The 20,716-nt window shown below is 38.8% G+C and overlaps 2 protein-coding genes across 4 annotated transcripts; both read right to left on the reverse strand.

Annotated features, from left to right (window-relative positions):
* Nucleotides 1-348: 348 nt before the first annotated feature.
* FN3K (fructosamine 3 kinase) lies at nucleotides 349-12,419 on the reverse strand. 2 transcript variants are annotated; one of them, XM_080629655.1, is made up of 8 exons: nucleotides 12,406-12,419; nucleotides 11,205-11,292; nucleotides 7,937-8,118; nucleotides 6,734-6,885; nucleotides 5,498-5,589; nucleotides 4,231-4,313; nucleotides 3,315-3,437; nucleotides 349-2,405 (listed from the first exon to the last, which is right to left on the reverse strand). In XM_080629655.1, exons 3-8 carry the CDS (start codon nucleotides 8,075-8,077, stop codon nucleotides 2,067-2,069), a joined length of 930 nt encoding a protein of 309 aa, XP_080485781.1. In that variant the 5' UTR covers nucleotides 8,078-8,118; nucleotides 11,205-11,292; nucleotides 12,406-12,419; the 3' UTR covers nucleotides 349-2,066. The 2 variants fall into 2 exon arrangements, with proteins under 2 accessions (XP_080485781.1, XP_080485780.1); XM_080629654.1 differs by lacking the exon at nucleotides 12,406-12,419 and having other exon boundaries at nucleotides 7,937-11,948.
* FN3KRP (fructosamine 3 kinase related protein) lies at nucleotides 12,097-19,688 on the reverse strand. 2 transcript variants are annotated; one of them, XM_080629653.1, is made up of 7 exons: nucleotides 19,544-19,678; nucleotides 17,726-17,838; nucleotides 17,194-17,345; nucleotides 15,702-15,793; nucleotides 15,140-15,222; nucleotides 14,609-14,731; nucleotides 12,097-13,854 (listed from the first exon to the last, which is right to left on the reverse strand). In XM_080629653.1, exons 2-7 carry the CDS (start codon nucleotides 17,729-17,731, stop codon nucleotides 13,516-13,518), a joined length of 795 nt encoding a protein of 264 aa, XP_080485779.1. In that variant the 5' UTR covers nucleotides 17,732-17,838; nucleotides 19,544-19,678; the 3' UTR covers nucleotides 12,097-13,515. The 2 variants fall into 2 exon arrangements, with proteins under 2 accessions (XP_080485779.1, XP_080485778.1); XM_080629652.1 differs by lacking the exon at nucleotides 17,726-17,838 and having other exon boundaries at nucleotides 19,544-19,688.
* Nucleotides 19,689-20,716: the final 1,028 nt, after the last annotated feature.

Genomic DNA, 20,716 nt, shown 5'->3' on the forward strand with positions numbered 1-20,716 from the left:
ACATTAGGAAAGTAAAGTTGGGCTCTGAAGTAGACATTAACCAAGTCACCTCAGGTTATCTTTTTACTTAATAGAAAAATAAACTTGGAAGATCATACCAGCTAACAAACTGAGTGCTCAGGGTGAGACAAGCCACCTTCTGAGGCACTCATTTCACCTCTGATTATAAAGGAAATTGAGAGAAACACTTAAATCTAGTCAGGATGTTAGGACCGGAAATTTCTCTTTCCCTGTATCCAGCAACTCCATCCACACCCAAATCTCTTATCTTCAGGCTCAAATTTGTTAAAGCAAATCACAATAAGCAGGCACACCAAGCATCTAGTTTCTGCAAGGCAAGTATTTTATTTGAGAAGGAGCCTAGGTTCACATGTACTTTCCATGCAATACATGTATCTTTGTTAACATTAATACTAGTACGCATGCACTTCGCTGTTTGCTCAGACCTAGATCCAGCTGTCAGCTATGAATTCAGCTGTGTTCTAACTCCACTATTCCACTTTTCCACTGTTATAATTGTATTAAGAGGTATAACCGCACAATGACAACATGCCGCAATTATAGCCCAAATTCAAAGGAAGTACAAAATTTTAACTATTTGTATTACATTTACAGAGAACAAAATGCATTTATAAAACATTCATATCAATTACAACAATATAACTTTAAATTTTATGAAATCTTTATAACACAGCCATTTTAAAGCTGATGAAAGTCTAAACATACTTGAACATTTTTGAATGTAATAGTTTAAGTATTAGTCATGACAACTGCCTGAAGCCTAAATACATGAGTTCAGTCATTGTGACTCACATTCTCTGATTCACATAAATGTAAGTACAGTCCAACAAATGTTTACTTTCTTTACCACTTTCTTCTATTAAAAAATACATGGATTTGCTAATGTACTCTAGCTCACATTGTATGCCAGTATCTTTGTTGCACAGTTATCTCCCACATTCTCACTGCCTATGTTTTCTGCAAAAATAAAGCAATTAGGAATATTAAAAAGCTTGATAAAGTCATCTTATTTGACACTGTTCCTTCAGTAATACAGCAGCAGCAGAGCAGACTAGCTTTGCCTACCATACATTGTTTTCTAAAACTGAAAATATATCAAGCACCAGCCAACACAGCAGCAACAGATGCTTTCTTGTCATCAAAACACTAAACCTCCCTCCCACATTTTGCTATCTTTTTACAAGGTTATTTAAATATGTTACTATCATAGTGTAACACACTGAAATATTGTACCAAAACTATGATATGTCATTGTCGAACTTGTGTGGCAACAACCCACTTTCTGACCATACAGGCAATTACCAAGAAACTACAGAGACATCCTTTTTACAAAATACCACTGTAATTTAATTTCTCATAGCAATAAAAAACCCAACAAAATCATGTAGGTAAATTACATTAAATTAAAATAAATATTAAAAATGTCATTAATTATATATGCTTGCCAAGTGCAGTCTAAAGGGCCTTGCTACTCTTTAAATCAAAAAGAGAATGTTTTAATTTTCAGATTCATAGAATCGGATTTAAACTTTGGATTAGAACACTTAACATGGAAAGGACAACAGAAATATAAATGGGAAAAGGGATGGAAAAAGAGACACAAAAATAAAACAGAACAAAAAAAGGGAGACATAAGGAGCTAGCCAATACTTCCAGCTCCACAGTCCCACAGCAGTAGCTCTCCATAATGAGCTGCTGACAGAGCAGAAGTCAAAAGGTGCAACCAACCATGGAACACAGCAGCTATGAAGAGAGACTCTCTACAGACAGTAAGGTGAAGCTGACTGTCATGCTGCTTTTTCAGCCTAGTGGAGTCTTCACAAACAAGGCAGTCTTTCCTTCAGCAGAGTACGATTCTGTGCTAGTAAACTATTAAGTTAGAAATTACACAGTCACTCAACGTTTAGTGAGGCTCAAAAGTGTACTTAAGCCTTTTATCTTTCAGGTATTTGACCATCAACATTAATTCCTAGTTTGGGTTACTTCTGATAAACAGGGGGTGTTCCTTATTAAGGAACTCTATCAGGATTTCTCAACTTACCTGGTCACTTTAGGAGTTTTCTCATTACATTTAGGGTAGATCCCCTGTACCCTGTCCCAAAATGGTTCCAGTGGTTTATGTAATTAAAGAGCTGATACAATTTGTTTCGTTTCTCAAATCCTGGAGCTTTGGGTATTTTACTGTGATAGGCAGAGAAAAAACAGCTGCTAAACCCACCAAACATTCCAGCAATGGCCAGTTCAAATTCTGAATGGCCATAGAAGGAAGCAGGGTCAAAGATAATTGGCCCAGAGTCGTCCTCAGCCACATTTCCTGCCCACAGGTCCCCATGCAGCAGAGCAGGAACGATTTCTATGTCACAGAACATTTCAGGAATCTTTAGCTGAAAAAGCATGAGTAAACACAGAACAATTAAAGAGCTTTAAAGAAAATATTAAATAAAACAAAATACTGTAGTATATAAGAGTCTGAGCTGGTCAAATACTGTCTATTTTCAGTCCTCATGGAGTGATTTTGTAATTGATGGCTACAAGCATAAACTCAAACTGCAAGTCAGTAAACGTTCTTGGCAGAGCTTGGCAAATCATTTAATTCAGTCTAGCAACAGCATCTACTATTAATGTATTGTTTCTAGGCATGGATAGTATTGGCTGTCACAAGAAATATCAAATAGAATCAATTTTAATTAAAAGGTTTCAGTGGTAAAAAGGGCAGCAGTAAACATCTGTAATGATTAACCAGAATGAAGGACCAACTCTGTAATGCAGAGCATGCAGAGGAGTACATTCCTGGCTGTTCCCTAAGTGCTGCATGCAGCTCGACTTGAACACAGCAGTGAGCTTGGGCCAGTTAACAAACAAAAAAAAAAAAATCAAGAATTGCCTGGGCAGCAGAATCTTACCTACTTTGTAACACCAAGTTCTTAGATGGGATTTAGCATCTTATTAGTATTATTTTATTATTTTATTAATTATTATTTAATCTTAATTAATTATATAATAATTATTTAATATTATTTAATATTATTTTATTAATTTATTATTAATATTATATTATTCTAAGAAATAAATGACATTGTCAAATTACAGTTTTATTTTAACTATCTACTAAAAACCTGAAAGAGCAACATGACTCCTTTTCAGCTGACAATATTAGGTCAGCTGTGAAGCTAGTCCAGTTACTGCTGTTCATTAAAAGCTACGTAAATCTCTTATTAAAAAAACACCTTTAAAATTCGACTGATACATATTTTCTAACATTTAAAGAAAAAGATTTAAGGCATGGTTCATACTTTTAGCTGTGACCAAAGTTCTCTGGCTTCTCTGTCCCCATAATCTTTTTCAATCAAATCCATCTGAGCCTGGAGTCGATGGCGAATAAAAAAGGAAGGCCAATCACTCTCCCATTCATTCACCTACAGAATATGATAGAGACATTTGTCATGAGCAATAGTGGTCAATATTAGTAATAGATAAATATCAAGTTAAAATGCTTGATGCTGACACAATGGCCAAGACAGTATTAGTACGACCTACACATGACAGACCTTGGGTGACATATGAGGTGCCCCTGCCCATGTAGGTGATCTTAAGGTCCTTTCCAACCCTAACGATTCTACAATTCTATTTTCTTGATTGTTCTTTTGGGAGTGATGCTGTCTTCCATGCTTAGGTCAGCTGTCTTTAACTTGAGATATAAGTTGAGGTTCTAGCTATTTTCATTTATTCAAATTTTCTTATTGTATTTTAGAGAGAGAGTTTCTGGTGAAATCATGTCAGCTGTTCCATATTATATTCTAAAATCTTTCTGAAAATGCAAAAAATATTCATCCATTTTTATTGGATGTGTTTCTAATTTGGTGAAAGTTATACTTGAAAGTTCATTCAGTTAAATAGTAGAATGAAATGCTCCTATGTGCACAGGCAGCAACTAACAGAGCCCTTTCTCAGAGGCCTTTCCAATGTCTTATGTGTTACATGATGAGGCTCTCTAAAAGCAGTGGATTTTGCCATCTGGCTGCTGAAAAACACAAAACCAAGACATGGTATGTGAAGGGATACTTATTTTACATGTCATGTTCTCTTCACTGTGCGGCCAGTGAAGCAGTGAGAGCAAAACTGTTATTATGAAGAGCAGTGAAACAAGCTTTTTTAGGAGTTTATACACCTATATGAGTATATGTAAGCTTTCACGGACAGGGAGCATACCTGGGCTATATAACCACAGCAAGTGGCTGTATGGAATCCAAATTTATCCACGTAATGAGACTCAGAGTGACCTGCTCCCTTACCTAAGAAACAAACAAATATTGGCAGTTTTGAGATCCTTACATAGTCAAGTTTGCAAAACATGGAACTAAATTTCAGAGAACAGGCATACAAAATAATATTAAACAGTAAGTTACACTTATTTCATGGTCAAAATCTTCTCTAAAGATGTAAAGAACTCTTTTAAAGTTGAAGATACTGAATGGAAATGGAGGCCAAATTAGTCACAGTTAGTGACTTTTTTTTGGATGAAGAAGTTAGACATTCAAGAACAGAGTCCAGATACCAGGTTCACAATCTACTGTTCTGACACTTGAACATGTAGTCATTAAACATCACTTATTTTTGATTCATAGGCTACTTGTAACCTGGCAGGTAATTTGGCTTTCACTCAGAAATAATGGAAGTCTTGGAAAGGACAAAGATACATACCTGGTGGTTCAGATCTGAATACTAACACCACTGAAAGAATAATTCTTTGTATCCCTTCCCTTTTTTTAAATCATTTTATTTATGCCTTAATCCACTTTCCAAAGAATGATGTGTTTTAATGATGCATTTTCACTGAAGTCAATAGAAGCCAGATCATGACCTTACATTGCTGAATTCCAGTTGCCTCCAAGGAGCAATTGTTGTACATTTTACTACATATTCAAGCTCAAAAATGTAATCCCCAACATCTTTAAAGGGGAATTTAATTATGTGTTTACTAACTGGGACTGTCTGCTGAAATAATTTAATTGCCTAAACCAAGAGTGAAAAAAAAAACAAACAATGGAGGATTCCTGTAAGGTCAAGAACATTGCAAGAGATTGATGGTATATGAGGCTGAAAGGTTTTACTGACAAAGAGAACCAGTCAAATTTTATGTTTGACTTGTGAAACACTGAAAGCTCTAACTACAAGTCTTAGCACTATTTCTTACTAAATTTCAGTATCTGCATGCTTATATACAACAAAGTACATCTAAAACAAGGAATCAAAAATAATTCATTTTTGTCAAGGTAAAAATGATATACTTAAAAATTTTAAGAGTAATTCCTGTGTATAACCTACACTTGAGAAGTGTGGCATAAGGACAAGGGGGACAAATCTCATGAAAGAGTGTCCCAGTACTGACTTTAATTCTCATTAAACTGATAATGCACGACTGTACCACAGCCAAATTAATTAATTTTTTATTTAGTACATGATATCAATACTCTACCAATTGTGTTTCCCTCCTTTCTCAATTTCTCTCCAAGTTTCTGATTATAAAGATGGAGATCTGCCATCTGCTCTCCAAGCTTTGAAGAGTACCTGTAGGATCGAAAAACAAAATAAAAACGAAACAAGACAAGTGAACAACACATTACAGGGGAAAAAATACTCAGTTAAATATTATCGAGTATATTTCTGACATATTTGTCAGAACCTTAAACAATTCCACAAGTGCATAAGGGGGAGCAAATGACAACTCTTTAAGAAACAGGTTGTTACGGATAATGAAATCAACAGAAGACAAAGCTCTTGCAAGAAAAATAAACAGAACACAAGGTTGTATAAATAGGAGCATAGAGAGCAGGAGGATCAAGTAAACCTCCTTATCAGCTCCACATGAAGCATAGAACATGGTATCTACTTGTGGGCCTCGTACTTTGAGATCAGCCAAACAGCAGTAAGAATGATGAGTCTAAAAAGAAGCCACAGACAAGGATTGAGTTGAGGCTGCTTAATGCAGAAGACAGACAAGTGAAAAGCAGTTATAATATTGCACAGATAGCTGAACAGAAACTGCAAGGATGGAAACTAATTTCTTCTCCATGCCTAGAATGAGTAGAAAATAATGGGTTTACAATCGCAACCAGGAAGACTGAAGTTAAGACACTAGAAAATCTTTCATGGGAACAGTGGGATGATCTGGAAGGGCCTGTTTGGGAGGCTGTGGAATTGCTGTTATTCTCCAAATAAAAATAGATAGGTTGGGGGGGAAAAAAAAAAATAAAAAAATCCAAACCATACAAAAAGAAACAAACCAAAAACCAACACCAGAAGAGCCTTAGGCATTACTATGTCCCTAAAGAGGTCCAGAACGAAACAGTTAATTCCTGAAAGCCTATGTTCAGGAGATTATGACTAATGGGCTAAACTCAGCCATTATGTCATTCACTTTGGTAGCATCTCAGCACACGTAGACCAGCACATAAAGCTCTAGGCTAGCGATGGCATGCCATTTCTGCTGCAGGTAGAGGGTCAGGGAGGAGCAGAATATGAGGAAGTAGTGTGTACACACATGTATACAGGTACATATATGTATTTTTTTTAATATATATACACAAAAAAGCATGGGTCATAACAGATATAAGCTCTGTCTCTGAGAGAATAGAGATTCTTGTCATAAAGTTTTCTGACTTTAAACATGCCCCAAAACATAGTAGAAAGAAAAAGAAATGTCCAGACGCACCTTTTGAGGCTCTTCATCTTGAGGTACTCCATGACAAACATTGTTCCTCCTCCAGGCAGGTCAATTACTTTGATAGGCTGAGGCACTCTCACAATATTGGTCTTCTGAATAGCTTCCAAACTTGCCATTTCTCCTTCAAACATCTTTCTAGCCTGTCAGGAAATAAGAATATCCTTGGGCTAAACTATGGACGTCTGCAATAAGTACTTTGGAAAAAATAGCCCTGTTTACTAAGTTACAAGGAGATAAATTATCTTGATTAAAAAAATGTAGCTACAGCAAGGTTTCACTCCACACAGGGAGCCTTGAATACCTTAATTCTAACTTCTTTTTTCCCCAAATTCATTCCAGTGTAGTAGGATACATCACATTTCACCATGATTTCCAGTTGCATATGGAGATACCAAACTACAGAGAAGTAACAGTACCTGTGAGGGTAACACCCAAGACTACTTTCTTCAAAACCACAGATGACCACTATAAAATGAAGTAAAAGACTGAATCCTTAATCTGGTTCCCCTTTCCATGTAAGTCAATGGCCACTAGGTGGAGATGGCAGTACAAATATTAAGCCTGTACTCAGCGTTTTTGAAGTAAATACGCTGTTCCTCACAGCAGTTTTAGGATTGTTTTGATATTGATAAAGCAAATTTCTGATGCATTATGGTGCTATAAAAGCAATTCAGTATTCATTTAGTAATAAATGAAAAGTCAAGAGCTCGGCCTGAAAAATTGCAAGAATCTTACTGGTAGAAATAAAGCAATGGAGAAGGTTGAAACTCTGTAGCTTTAAACATAAAGCATGGGGTTTAGCACTGGCACCCTGTTCCCTCCCTCCCACTATTCCCAACTGAAACACAAAAAGGAATGCAGTGAATGCAAATTCAGCTTTAGGCTTTTCCAAATTCTAAGTACTACAACAACAGCTCTGTACTTTGCCTCCCTTTTACATGTTGCAATACCAATTCCTGTTGTTGAGGGTTATCACATTGCATTTCATCTCATTTTGCATCAACAAACCTACTACACATTAATATTTCACATAAAATAGACAACAGCTTTCAAAAGAAAATGGAAATGAAAACTAGAATAATTCAGAACCAGCCTGAAAATGCAGAACTCTAAATCATTAACGATCAGGCACTTTGAAAATAAAAAGCTCTCTACATACAGTAATATTAGTAGTTAAATATCTGCATTAACCTGAGATTTGTGGTTGACTTTAACAAATACACGTCCACTGTCAGTTTCATAGGCTTGGCCTTGGCTAATGTATCCTCCTCCAGAGCTTCCAAATGCCTTCAGGACGGATGTTTTCAATTCTGTCTTCAGGATCTTTTCCATGGTCGTTCCCAGGCTGCTGCAGCTGCTTTCTGCTAAATCCACTGCGAAACAAGGTAAGGTTTGGGTCCTTCTTTCACTGTCACTCAGCTATGAGGTAGAAAGGGCTGCCCACCAAATAAAACAAAAAACCAAACCAGCAGCCAAATGAAAAACAAACAGCAAATGCAGAGATAATGTTTCAAAATGCTGTTTCCCGTGGGCTGTAATTACATGAAAAATAAAAATATTTAGAAATATTTGCTAGAATAAATCGGGGAGGTGTGTCCTGGGTCCTCTCTCGACTGTGCTGAGAGCTGCTGGTATTTGTAGTTTGGACCCGTTTTTCTTTTTTAAGCTCTCTGCTCGCACTGGGGAGGCATTGCTAAACCAAGCCACTAGAGGGAGGCTCAATGCAACAATGCAAATTGCGCACATGTGCTGTGCTGTGGGTATTTACAACATGAAAAATAAAGTTCCAGCCCATAAGGGTGTAATTTCAGCCACCAGAAATATGTGCAAAGGTTGTTGGATATTTTCTCTGTTTGTAGTTGCTTTATGTGGAATTGTTGTCATCACGGAGATCTTAAGAATGCTTTCCCTTCTTGCTTGCAAGAAACAGTCAAAAGATGTTTATTGCCTGAAAGCATCCTCAAGTCAGTGACAGCAAAGTGCTCAGGGCTGGACATTATCTGGTGAAAATTCACAGTAAAAGCATCAAATTGGCAATAAAGAAGTTTAGACACTGTTCCTACATACTTCTCCAGATTTAACATGATCTTCAGACTTCCTTTCACCTTTTCATCTCCTTTCACAATCTAACACACAGAAATAAGATCCCTTATGTACTACTGAATTTAATCAATTCCTGCTTGCAAAATGCACTGACACCTTCAGTTATATGTCAAACCTTTAAACGTGTTATCATAATCTTTGAAAACATGCTGCAACCCAGACACTGCAGAATTTGTTTTAATATTCCTGCATAAAGACAACCTATTAGGTTTGATGACTGACTCCTGGCACATTCCAATCCATGGAAAAGGCTGTTCTTGGAGCAGCAATGCCTACCACCACCTCTGCAAGGAATTTCCAAGTTCTGTTACCACTGTTGCACTATCCATCTTCATCCACAATATTACTATTGAACCCATCATTTTTGCAGTCTAGGATGGCATGGACTTCTGTCCTACAGCTTCCACTGAAGACGCCAATAGTTACTGACTGCAACATTTCTTCCAACATTCTTTTAATTTCGTTTTTGGTTAAAAGAGAAACAGGACTGTATTAATCCAAATATATTGCATCACTTACATAGCAGGCAATAGACAGGAAAGCCTTGTTTGCTTTCATGCTGGATCTGTATTTAACTAGTAACACACAGGTGACAGGCCTGGTTTCCTAACATTTTTGTTCCAGTCAAGCAACTTCGAACAGTATCATTCCAAACACTAGAACAACTCCAGAGCATCCCAGATGGGCTGGAAGGAACAGAGGGCCACAAAACCAAGCAGCACCAGTTCAGCACCACGGCTAGATCCCCAAAGAAACCGCAACTGCACTGGTGAGGTGTGAGGAGATGGCATGGGTTAAATATAAAGGATTATTCATCTGAGTGTTGTCAGGCTCCTGGTTTGAGCCCTATCCTCTGGGTTATACTGGTAGTGGAGCTTGTAACTGCTCAGTTTCCCAGCTGTTTTCTTCTTTTGCACACAACTGCTTCTAATACGTTTGTTTTCAAAGACTGTCCAGAAGACAGATACCCCTCTGCATATAAATGAAGAAAAAAATTGTTTTCATGTCCTTTGGGAGTAACAGCATCTAAAGAATCACAGGAAAACAAAGAAGCTACATTAAGCTAAGAGCAAGAAAAGGCTTTCTATCATTAAAACCTCCCTTCCTCTGACAGAAGTTACTGTTCCTCAGTAAGGAACTAACCGAGAATAAATAATTTAAAGTTCCTTTAATGCTATAGATCTGACCTGCAGCATAACTGCAGAGACTGTAGCTCTGTATACCACCATGACATGGGAGATTTCAGTGAATTATTTTGAGATTTCATTGAAAAATGTGTTGAAAAGTAATTGAATATTATTTTACAAAGACAAATAATAAAGCTATCGTGATTCTGGTGTGGTTTCAGTTACCAGAAATATGTTTCCCCTTTAAATCTTCTGTCACAATCAGCACAGGACAAGTTAATTATATACCAATTCCCACCCGCTTTTACTTCTGCTAGAACAGTCCAGCTTCATTTAATATCCCAGATTTTGGAACAGCAGCCAAGATGAAAAGCAGAGAGTGCCACATTCATCCCTGCAGGCAGTTTGTGCAGATGGCAGCAGTCCATGAGAATGAAAACGAATGAATCACACTGAAACGTAGGGTACAGAGGAACTATGGGCAATTCAGCAAAACTACAGGTTCTTGCAGAGAGGTTCAAACTGGATCTATTTTCACACTTTGGACAGTCAAGCCTCGCAAAGTTGGTGTCGTGGTTTAAGCCCAGCCGGTAACTCAGAACCACGTAGACGCTTGCTCATTCCCCCCGCTTTTTCCCTCCTGCTCCCAGAGGGATGGGGAGGAGAATCAAAAGAATGTAAATCCCACAGGTTGAGATAAGAACAGTTCAGTAACTAAGGTATAATACAAAACTACTACTACCACCACCAATAATAATAATAAGGGAAATAACAAGGGGAGAGATTGTAAAACTGAAAGGGGAAAGGAATAAACACAAACGATGCACAATGCAATTGCTCACCACCCGCTGACCTATACCCAGCCGGACTCAAGAAGCGATCTGAGCATTCCAGGTAACTCCCCCCAGTTTATATACTGGGCATACTTCACCCTTTTTCCTTGTCCAAACAGGAATGGAAAGTCAGCAAAACAAAAATACAAAAGCAGAAATACAGAATGAGAGCATGGGTACAAGGAAACACACCTGCCAGATTTAGAATGTACAGAGGGAACAAAGAGGGAGGAATAGATAAGAAGGAAAAGCAGGACACATTAGCTTTAAACTACGAAATAATAACAAAGGCATGGCTAAAACGCATAATGAAACAGAATGATCAAAGAGGACAATTCAAAGAGCAGTGAGAACTATACAATATGTAAGGAAAACAAAACCAAAAACAAAAGCTACCTGATAGAACTGCAGCAACTTCTTCCTAAGGGTTCACCAGCAACCTGCCTTCAGAAGAGAAGGTTCCATCCCCTGATTGACCTGCTGTCTATCAGAACGCAAAACAAAGGGATCCATGGCACAGAAGAGCTTGCTGTTACATTCCATTTGCATTCCTCTCTACCACTTTTAATTGTAGCATGAAATAGCTTTGAAAAAATGAGCATAATATCCCTTAAAATATAAGTCTAAATTGTTTCTATTTACACAACTTGTACAAAACACAATTCTCTTTCAACCACAAGAATATTTTGATTCAGTTCTATTAGAAAAAGGGGATCTTTGAAAACTTACCATTTATCACTCAAGTCTATGACTGACAGAAAATCCACTTTCATAGCACTTCTCACCTTCTAATGATAAGTATTGAGGTATTTTAGCAAAATAAGCATGTTGATTTGTTGAAGATTTGTAAACAGAATGATCTTGGGAAATAACTTCTGACTTTATCATGAAGGTATATGCAAATAAACTGTTAAGGGGTCTGACTGCTGGCTAAAATTCCCCAGCGTCTCCCCAATCAGCTGCACTAAGCGGTGTTATGTTTGGGTGAATGGGATAAGGATATATAGGCATGGACAGAACATTTCCTCAACAACCACCAAACAACTGATACAATACATCAAATCTGAAGGCACAGATAAGACCTCAAATGACAAAGAAACTGACCACCACATAAATTCTCCTCAGTGACACACTGCTCCAGATTAAAATCCATGACCACGTGCCCATCAACACCTCTGATGACCATAATAGTCTAACAAAGGCAGGACTTTGAACAGGTTGGAGCAGGAAGCTCCCCAAGAGTGAACGCAAACTGTAAGGTTTTAATTCAAAGAAGAGACAACAATAATCAACTGGGAAGCTTTTTATTTAAGCAACAAGGTAAAAGGAAAAGCTACTCTACTAAGCAAGGCTTTCAAACTTTCCATAGGAAAAGTTAAACAGCCAGTGAGAAGAGTAGTAGAATTAAGGAAAGTCATATCAAGTTATGGTCTTCTCTTCCAATACTTTCTTCCAATTTGTATAAATAACTGCAAAACCAGCAACTAAAAAACACTCAATATTCTGCTAATACCCAGTGAAAAGCATTTTTAGTTAATTAAAGTAATTCCCAAACACTCAAAATGCCCGTTAGGAATCATGCATCTGTCTCACCTACCTGATTCGCTTGCATTGAAATATCATGATGAGCCTACATCAAGAACAACACAATTTTAACATTACAACCTTGCAGGTGCAAGAAATAGTCTGCAGAGCTGTCCTTAGAGAACTTCTGCTGCTGGGGTAAAGCTGCTGTTCTGAGAGTTAAATTTTAACTTCCTTTGGTTTAATGTCTCTTATCCCAAAAGCTACAAAGTGCACTTAGTAGGGACTGAAGAACGATTGCTCATGGCACCTAGTCTAAATTACAGAAAATGTGTGTGAAGCCTGTACCATGACTACATGGCATTGTCCTGTGGGCAATGCCAACAGTCAAAAAGTACATCTTCCGTATTAGTGAGAGAAAACATCTTCACAGGGTATGTACATGAAAAGTGCCTTACCTGAAAAGACCTTTCAGAATACACACTATTGAACAAAAGCATAATCCAAAAAAGGAGAGCTAGTGCTGGTGAAAACAAAATTGCTGGAGATAACAGCCCACTGAACAGCAAGCACAGAATAGCTCACAGGAATGTCAGGAGGCACCAAAATGCACGTGCCAGAAAAAATTATCAGCATTTTCACGCAGCTTTGTTACAGAACAGGAAGCAGTCTCCATCCAATAGAATCACATCAGCATAACAAATAGCGAGTCCAAATCACCTTTCACAGTTGCCATTATGTCATTTTCTTGTTGATTTTCAAAGTATTTTGTTAACATTGTTCTCATGCACATAACTAGACATGAAGAGCTGAAAGAGTCTGAGCAATCTATCATAAAGGTGCAAGGGGAACAGCAAAAAGCAATGAGCAATGCTCTTCCACGTTCTTAGCTATCTCCTCAGTGTATTATCTGTATACCCTTGCCTAGTCTTAAGCACATAATGCTTTCATGACACCAACAGATCTTTGTGCAACTGAATAAACTCCTTCTTTGGATACTGCCTTCTAAGTTACTCCCAACTATCCTAAAAAGGGATGACTATGTTACACTCACTGATTCTAGGACTTCAGCTGTGCAACAAGGTCAAGAGTCTAGTAGATTCTTTTAGTAACACTACTCCTGTAGTTGTACCACAAAGTATGGGGGTTTCCAAGCAACAAAGTATTCTGCTTAAGCTGCAAGTCACTTTATAAGGTTTCTCATAATGTTTAGAGAGGACCCTCTGTACCCTGTACCAAAATGATTCCAATGGTTCATGTAGTGAAAAAGCTGATAAAGCTTTAGGCGTTTCTCAAACCCTGCAGCTTTGGGAATTTTACTGTGATAAGCAGAGTAAAAAGAACTGCTGAAACCACCGAACATTCCAGCTATTGCAAGCTCATACTCTGAATGGCCATAGAAAGAAGCTGGATCGAAGATAATTGGACCAGAATCATCCTCGGCTACATTTCCACCCCAGAGATCTCCATGCAGAAGAGCAGGAACAATTTCTACATCACAGAACAAACTGGGTATCTTCAGCTGCAGGGGAAAGAAAGCAAGACATGTAAGTACTACACGTTAAGGTGAATGACTGCAGACTTTTATCTGCACAGATGCAAAGCATCAGCTGAAACTTGTTAAGTCAGTTTAAAAAAAAGCATAACTTGAAACAGCACAGGACCCAGTCAACAGTGATGCTGAGAAAATCGAGAGCATTTCTATTTTTCCTAAAAGCCAGCAGCTGAAGAAGTCATCCAAATGGTTTTTTAGCAAGAAAATACACAATTTAAAACTGCATTCAGTGCTGTTTTCAGTGCATAATATTGACCAGCTTTAATAAGAACAACCACCACCACCCACTTCATGATTAGAAGGCTCAGGAATATCTCACCAACCTTGAAGAGATTTCTGCAAAGTAGTACACAAATCACTAATACCACAGTCACTTAACCATGTGCAAACCTTACATGAAGGGATTATGTGCAGAACAGAATTCCTTATATACATTTCTCGTTATGAACATGTAACAGAGAATGCGAAATGTGAGTCAATCTAGTATTTCCCAAACAGAAAGGGAAAGTGCTATTTGGCACACATTCAGTGTGGATTATTATCATAATGTGCAAAAGACATTATAACTTAGAATAAAGGGCATTTTAATCCCTAAAACTGAAGTCTTACCAACAGAACCTGGAGCATACCAACAAACAGGAACTTTGTTTTACGAAAAACAACATCTAAACAGCTGATACGTAGCTATTACTATAGAGAGAATTGAGAGAGTTCCTCCTACCTGCAGTTGTGCCCAAAGTTCTCTTGCTTCCCTGTCTCCTGAATTCTTTTCGATCATGTCCATCTGGGGCTGGATTCTTTGCTTGGCAAAGAAAGTCACCCAGTCATTCTGCCACTCATTCACCTGAAGAAACAGGACTGCAGATATTAGTGCTACACCACACAAAAGACAGATTTTCTTCTTTTGCAAATAAAGCTTTTGAGGATTATACAGCCTTTGTGCTGCTACCACCCACGACAGTAAATGCTACCATTTAATGGAATGTTATCTTAAAACACTACATTAGGGGAATAAATAATTTTCCGTAAGTGATAAAACCCAAGAAATTGAAGAGCTATGAATGCCCAATGCACCTGGAAGTGCTATCCAAAGCACAACTTTCCCTAGCAGGCTGAAGGCTAAACAATGGTTTTTGATTTTTATGACTCCACAGAAATAAATTTATTTCCATTATGATAATTTGGTTCCTTTGTGTCACTGAAAGGAAAATAAAAACTTAAAATTCTATCAGTCTGATGAAGTACAACCTACCTGTGGAAGATAGCCACAGCAGGTAACTGTATGAAAGCCAAATTGATCCACAAACTGGACTTCCATTTGCCCTTGACCTTTACCTTTCAAACCAAAGACAAAAATCCAATACTAATGACAAGGTTCTGAGTACCTCCAATGCAAAGGGACCTTAAAAGCTAGGCAAGGGTACAATGCCACTTCTAGTGAGAATCAAACAATTGCACCTAAATACTTTTTTTGTTACAGTGGTTGTTGCTGCTGGTTTTCAAGTATAAATCTTGATGTAAAAGCAGCTTAATTACAATCTCCATAATCATATTTTGAGATAGCATATGTCCTTGCAGAAAACATGGTTTGGGACCATAAGGGTCCCAAATTGAATAAATTATTTGCTTACAGATCCAAATAGAGCAAAGGAAATCAAACTGAAGACTCCCTGCCTGCGTGTTTCATTGAAATCTATTTTTATAATATCTTTAGTGGAAAAAGACAAACTTAACCTGAAATAACAAAAGCTATTTTAAGTATTTTGCAGATTCTTATGAACTAGGTTAAATTTGCAAACAGCTGTGTACTGTACCAACTGTGCTCTCTTCTTTCTTCAGCTTCTCTCCAAGTTGCTGGTTATGAAGGTGGAGGTCTGCCAGTTGTGTTCCAAGCTTTGCTGAATGTCTAAGAAACAAAAATATTCTTAGCAACGCTGACACAGGAATGAATCCAGTTCTCGGCATTCCAGGAGTTTGTTGAAAAGATTTAAAAAGCAAGTAAAAAGAATACTGCATCTCTAACAAAGAACATTTTCAAGATATTAAGGTTATAAACATCTCTTTCTACAAAGATTAACACAGAACAAAATGTACATACATGGTCTGACAATACTGTTAAAAGTGAAAGTGAGCAGCAAACATACATTTAATTACAATGAGAAACTCAATTCTAATTTCTGTGCGATATCACTTGCTTATAAACTTTCAGTAAGAGATTTGTGAGAAGAGCATGCACAACCTGGTAAGCTTTGGGGTGGGGTGGAGTTTTTTGTTTTGGTGAACTGTCCTGGGGAAATAGAGCCAAACAAAACTTATCTTCTGTATCTGTCTCCTGCTCCTCCTCTCTAAAAGGCCTAAAAGATGGAAGAGTTAGCTGGGCCTTATAATAAAAGCTTATCCTCTGCAGTTCAGAAAAGTCTTGCAGTAATTACAAGTCCTCCAACCAGTCACCTCCCGTGTTAACAAAAGTATGTTCCTTTTCCTGTCTTTCATGTCTCACATCTTTCCCTGTTCTCAAGGCAAAGTTATTCCTTCATTTGGTCCTGTTGATACAGATTGTAGCTGCCCCCTGAAATCTGTCTGCCAAGGGCTGCATTTGCACGTTTCATCTCAGTCAGCCCAAATCCAATACTATTTCTGCTCTTTCTCTTGAAGCTCATTAAGGGCTCCTCATGAATTAGAAACTCTGTAGATGAACAGGTTAAAGAATAAGACTTTAAGCTGGCTGTAAAAGTTTTGAGATTGGGATGAGAAATTGATTGTGCCCACCTACCTAAGGGAATCAGACACATGTATTCATAATACTTGAATTTACTCAAGGGCTTGCCACAGAGAAGGGCTAAAATTTGAAACTATCAAAATCAAGGTGAGAGTTACAAAAATATTGAAATCAGGATTCATTCATTTGGGGAAGTGTCTCTGCATACTCATGACAAGCAATATTGAACACCAGTTCTTGTATCAAAGGCAAGTACACAAAAGAGGTGATCAGGTAGGTAATTTACTGTAAAAAGCAGCCTTACTTTAAACATCACCAATTACCTAAAAAAGAAACAAACAAAAAACCCCAAACAAAACCAAAACTGGACAAAACCCAGACTCACTTCTTCATGCATGACCAATTTGCTCAGTAAAGCATTATGAAGTACGTTAGAGAGTTCTCTGCTGTACAGCTTCTCAGAATGAAGCTTGACTTGCTTTAAAAAAAAAATTAAAACAAGTTTCTCCTTCTGAAAACAAGTGACTTGATTGCCATAATACTCAAAATTTCTGGTTAAAGAATGCAGAGATAATACTGTGATATACCTGTTTAAGCCTCTCATATCCAAATGTTCCATCACAAACAGAGTACTGCCCCCAGATAGGTCTATAACTTTGATGGGTTTAGGCACTTTTATTGTCTGTGTTTTCAAGATAGCTTCCAAACTTGCCATTTCTCCCTCAAACATTCTTCTGGCCTGCCGAATAGTAAAGGAAAGCATTAATCTCCACAAACACCAGTCCCAGGTAAACAAAGCTTTTCACAAAACTAACCAAGGCTGTCAATGTTAAATAAAAAGCTTCGAGCAACTGGTTACTGCACTTACAGGTTACAGATAGATCCCCACCACCAGACTTCACAGTAATTTTACCATTATAGAAATTTCGCTTCATAAACCAACTCCATGGAAGTGATTTAGGTTCTAACGTAATTATAAAAACAGGAAAACAACTGAAGGAGTTCAAACTGCATGCACATATAAAAAGTAAGTAGTATTTTATTCGTGGATTATGCAGCACATGTCTAGAAAGCTATGGCCTATATACATCATCAGTTGAGAGATTAAAAGAATGGTACCAGCATTCATAGTCTTCATGACTTTGGTGACAGACTGCTCAGTAATGTAGGTGATCTTCAAAACAGTTTAATTTGCAGTCACAGCATGATTTTCCCTGGCCTATTTCTTTCGCCTTACGAGGAGAAATAAAAAAATAAATATCAATGATAGCTGCCAAATGCTCCTTACAGCACTTGCGCACAGAAGCCATTAGAAGCCAAGCCACTACCAACTGCATTTGCTTTGAATACATTCTGAATTTAGAACCTATTGCTGCAACTGTAACCACACCAAGTAAAATCTATTCTCTTGAGTTCCTCCACTGACATCAGTGACACTAATCACATGAAGAAATGCAACTCTAGAAGCCAGGCAAAAGGTTGCTGAAAAAAGGTATGTTGGAAATCTATGCTAAAACTCTGCTAAAACTAAAAGCAAAAGAATATAATTAATAAAATAGAAACAGAATATTAGCCCTCTAGTACTGACACATGAAAAACAAAGGACAATTTGCAATAGATATTGACTAAAAGTTCCAAAGCCCACAGGCAATCAAGAATAAAGAACTGCTGAATTACATAGCCTCTGAACAAGCTTTGTTCAGAGGAAATCAGTAAATACTGTATCTTTGTCTAAAGCCTCATGCAAGGTTAAAGTCAGCTGTTAACTTTAACACAGTAAAAAACAGTGTTTTCTAAAGAAACTGCTGACAAACACCCACTGCTGCACACACAGCATAACGTTATAATACAGTTTGGCAAAGTTTCCTTTAGTCAGCACTCAAAATCCACAATCAGACAAAAGCACAGAAAATCAAATGATTACTGAATAGAAAATCTATCCAGACTTTTTTTCCCCAAGTCTTATCTTGTACCTAGCTAGACTGTGTACCTACAAACACAATTAACAAAGGTCTAAGTGGAAAGTCTGTTGCTATCAATTCAAACTATTTTCAGTCTAACGTAAAGTAGGATAACCCTTCTGTATTTTCCCATTTTGCCACCTCAGTGCATCAATGATCACAAAGCATGGACAAACCTGGAATAGATATGGTCACATACATGCTTTCAAAAACATTTGTTTGCTATTAAAGGCAAATACAAATGCTGCTTGCACTTGTGAAGCTGTTTATTTGACAGACACACGTGTAGAGTACCTTCAAAGTAAATTCCACCTGATCTCTGCTTTTGCAAATAAGGATGCCATACGGGTATGTCACATAGTTGTTATCTCTATCAAATGCAGATATCTACTTCCTAGAGTGGCTGGCACCAAGCAGTGAAAGGACAAAGCAGAAAATCTTGGACAACAATTCTGAAAAAGCATAATTTCTTGGGAAAACCTCCTTATGTGCAGGGAACTACTGGTTTTGTTACAACGAAGAAAGATGCATACCCTCAGTAGATAACTTTATACCCTCTGGGTTGCTCCAGACGCTTTCACAACATACGCAGCCACAGCCATGCCACTGCTACCCCAAGCACAACACACAGCATCACGCCATTGTACCGCATACTCGGGGCATACAACACTGATACCACTACAACACACCACCAGAAGTGCTGCTTGCATGGATGCCTCCCACCCCGGAGGCCTCCCCACCCTCGGGCACTCCAAGCCTCAGACCAGGCCCCAGACCCACAGCAGCCGCCAGCCAGACCCTCACAGGGCAGAAGCCGACCTCTAACCCCCGCCGCAGGGCATCTCCTTAAGGCCAGCCGGCGAGCCTCCCTCCACCAACAGGCCGAGGTCAGCCCACCGCGCATCTCTTCAGTGCGGCCGCCCTGCGCCAGGAGCCGCCACACGCACCGCACCCTCGAACCCTACATCCCCCACACCTCCGCCTTGGCGTTGCTCTTCACGAACACCCGGCCGTGGTCCGTGTCATAGCTCTGGCCCTGGCTGATGCAGCCGCCCCCCGAGTGCCCCGTTGGCCGCAGCAACTCGGTGCCCAGCTCCCGCCTCAGCGCTGCCTCCATGCTACCCGCCGGACGCTGCGTGGTGTTGCGCATGTGCAGCGCTGCAAACGGCGCGCGGCGGGCGGGGCTCGCAAAATGGCTGCGCAGGCTCAGGTGGGGAGGTTGGCCGGTGGCCCGGGCGTTGCTGTGGATATAGCCGGCGGTAGGGACTGGTCGAGGGTGGGGGTTTGGTTGTAGGCGTTGGGGGAAGACTTGGTAGGAGTCGCCTTTTCCCGGCTGGGAGAGGGAGAAGGAGAAAGAGAAAATCACTTCCCAGAAACGGACGGGGAGGAGCTGCTGGGCTGCTGCGGCCTGGTGTAGTGAAGCGGCTGAGGGGACGGGGCCTTCCCTCTGCCTTACAACCCACTGCTGGACCCGGGATCCCAGTGCGCCTGGAGCGTGTTTGTACCGCAGAGAGCATATAAAAACGCTTTTATTGGAACTCATTTCCCTGGGGTTTGTGGTGAATTCTTTCCTGCTGTAGTATAGATTCAGAGGTGCGCGTGTCAGGGAAAAGATGTTGCACTACGGCAGTATAAAAAAAGGCAGTGGATAGTGATTTTAAAATACATGGATTTAAGGTGCTTTCTGGTCATTATAGAAGTACATACTCAAATGCATTCTGTTCAGCAATAACAAGAACAGCTTGCTGTTACTGGGCACTAGCCTGTGTAGGTCTGAAGTAGATAAGTATGTGCCTTCCCGTTACAGTTTTGCTAGTTATTTAGCAAGGAACTTTGTATTTAAAATACGGATTTCTAAGTGTAGAAGCTGCAGGAAGTTCCCACTGATATTTTCTTATTTTCTTTATTAATACCAGATTGTATAGTTTAATGTTTTTGCAGTTTCTTTAGAGATCTGTGGTCTCACTGATTACAATCAGTAGTTCATCTTAAGTTATTCCTGACTGCCTCCCTACTCACTGTACTGATTTGCCTTGCTCGTGTGGGTTTTTTATGAGTATTACACTGCTGCTTGAGCAATTGAGATACTTACGGATATATATTTGGGGTTATGTAGTAGTTTACACAAACCGCAGTTAGGATGAATTTA

This window comes from Psittacula echo (genome assembly GCF_963264785.1).
Source record: "Psittacula echo genome assembly, chromosome: 14".
NCBI lineage: Eukaryota > Metazoa > Chordata > Aves > Psittaciformes > Psittacidae > Psittacula > Psittacula echo.

Coding starts and splice junctions, on each gene's coding strand:
- FN3K (XM_080629655.1), bottom strand. CDS start 8,077: ATGGAAAAGATCCTGAAGACAGAATTGAAAACATCCGTCCTGAAGGCA. Junction 5,590..6,733: donor AAGATGAAGAGCCTCAAAAG/GTGCGTCTGGAC, acceptor TCGATCCTACAG/GTACTCTTCAAAGCTTGGAG. Junction 3,438..4,230: donor GCTGTGGTTATATAGCCCAG/GTATGCTCCCTG, acceptor CATATTCTGTAG/GTGAATGAATGGGAGAGTGA.
- FN3KRP (XM_080629652.1), bottom strand. CDS start 19,684: ATGGAGGCAGCGCTGAGGCGGGAGCTGGGCACCGAGTTGCTGCGGCCA. Junction 15,794..17,193: donor GATATGAGAGGCTTAAACAG/GTATATCACAGT, acceptor TTTGTTTCTTAG/ACATTCAGCAAAGCTTGGAA. Junction 14,732..15,139: donor GCTGTGGCTATCTTCCACAG/GTAGGTTGTACT, acceptor CTGTTTCTTCAG/GTGAATGAGTGGCAGAATGA.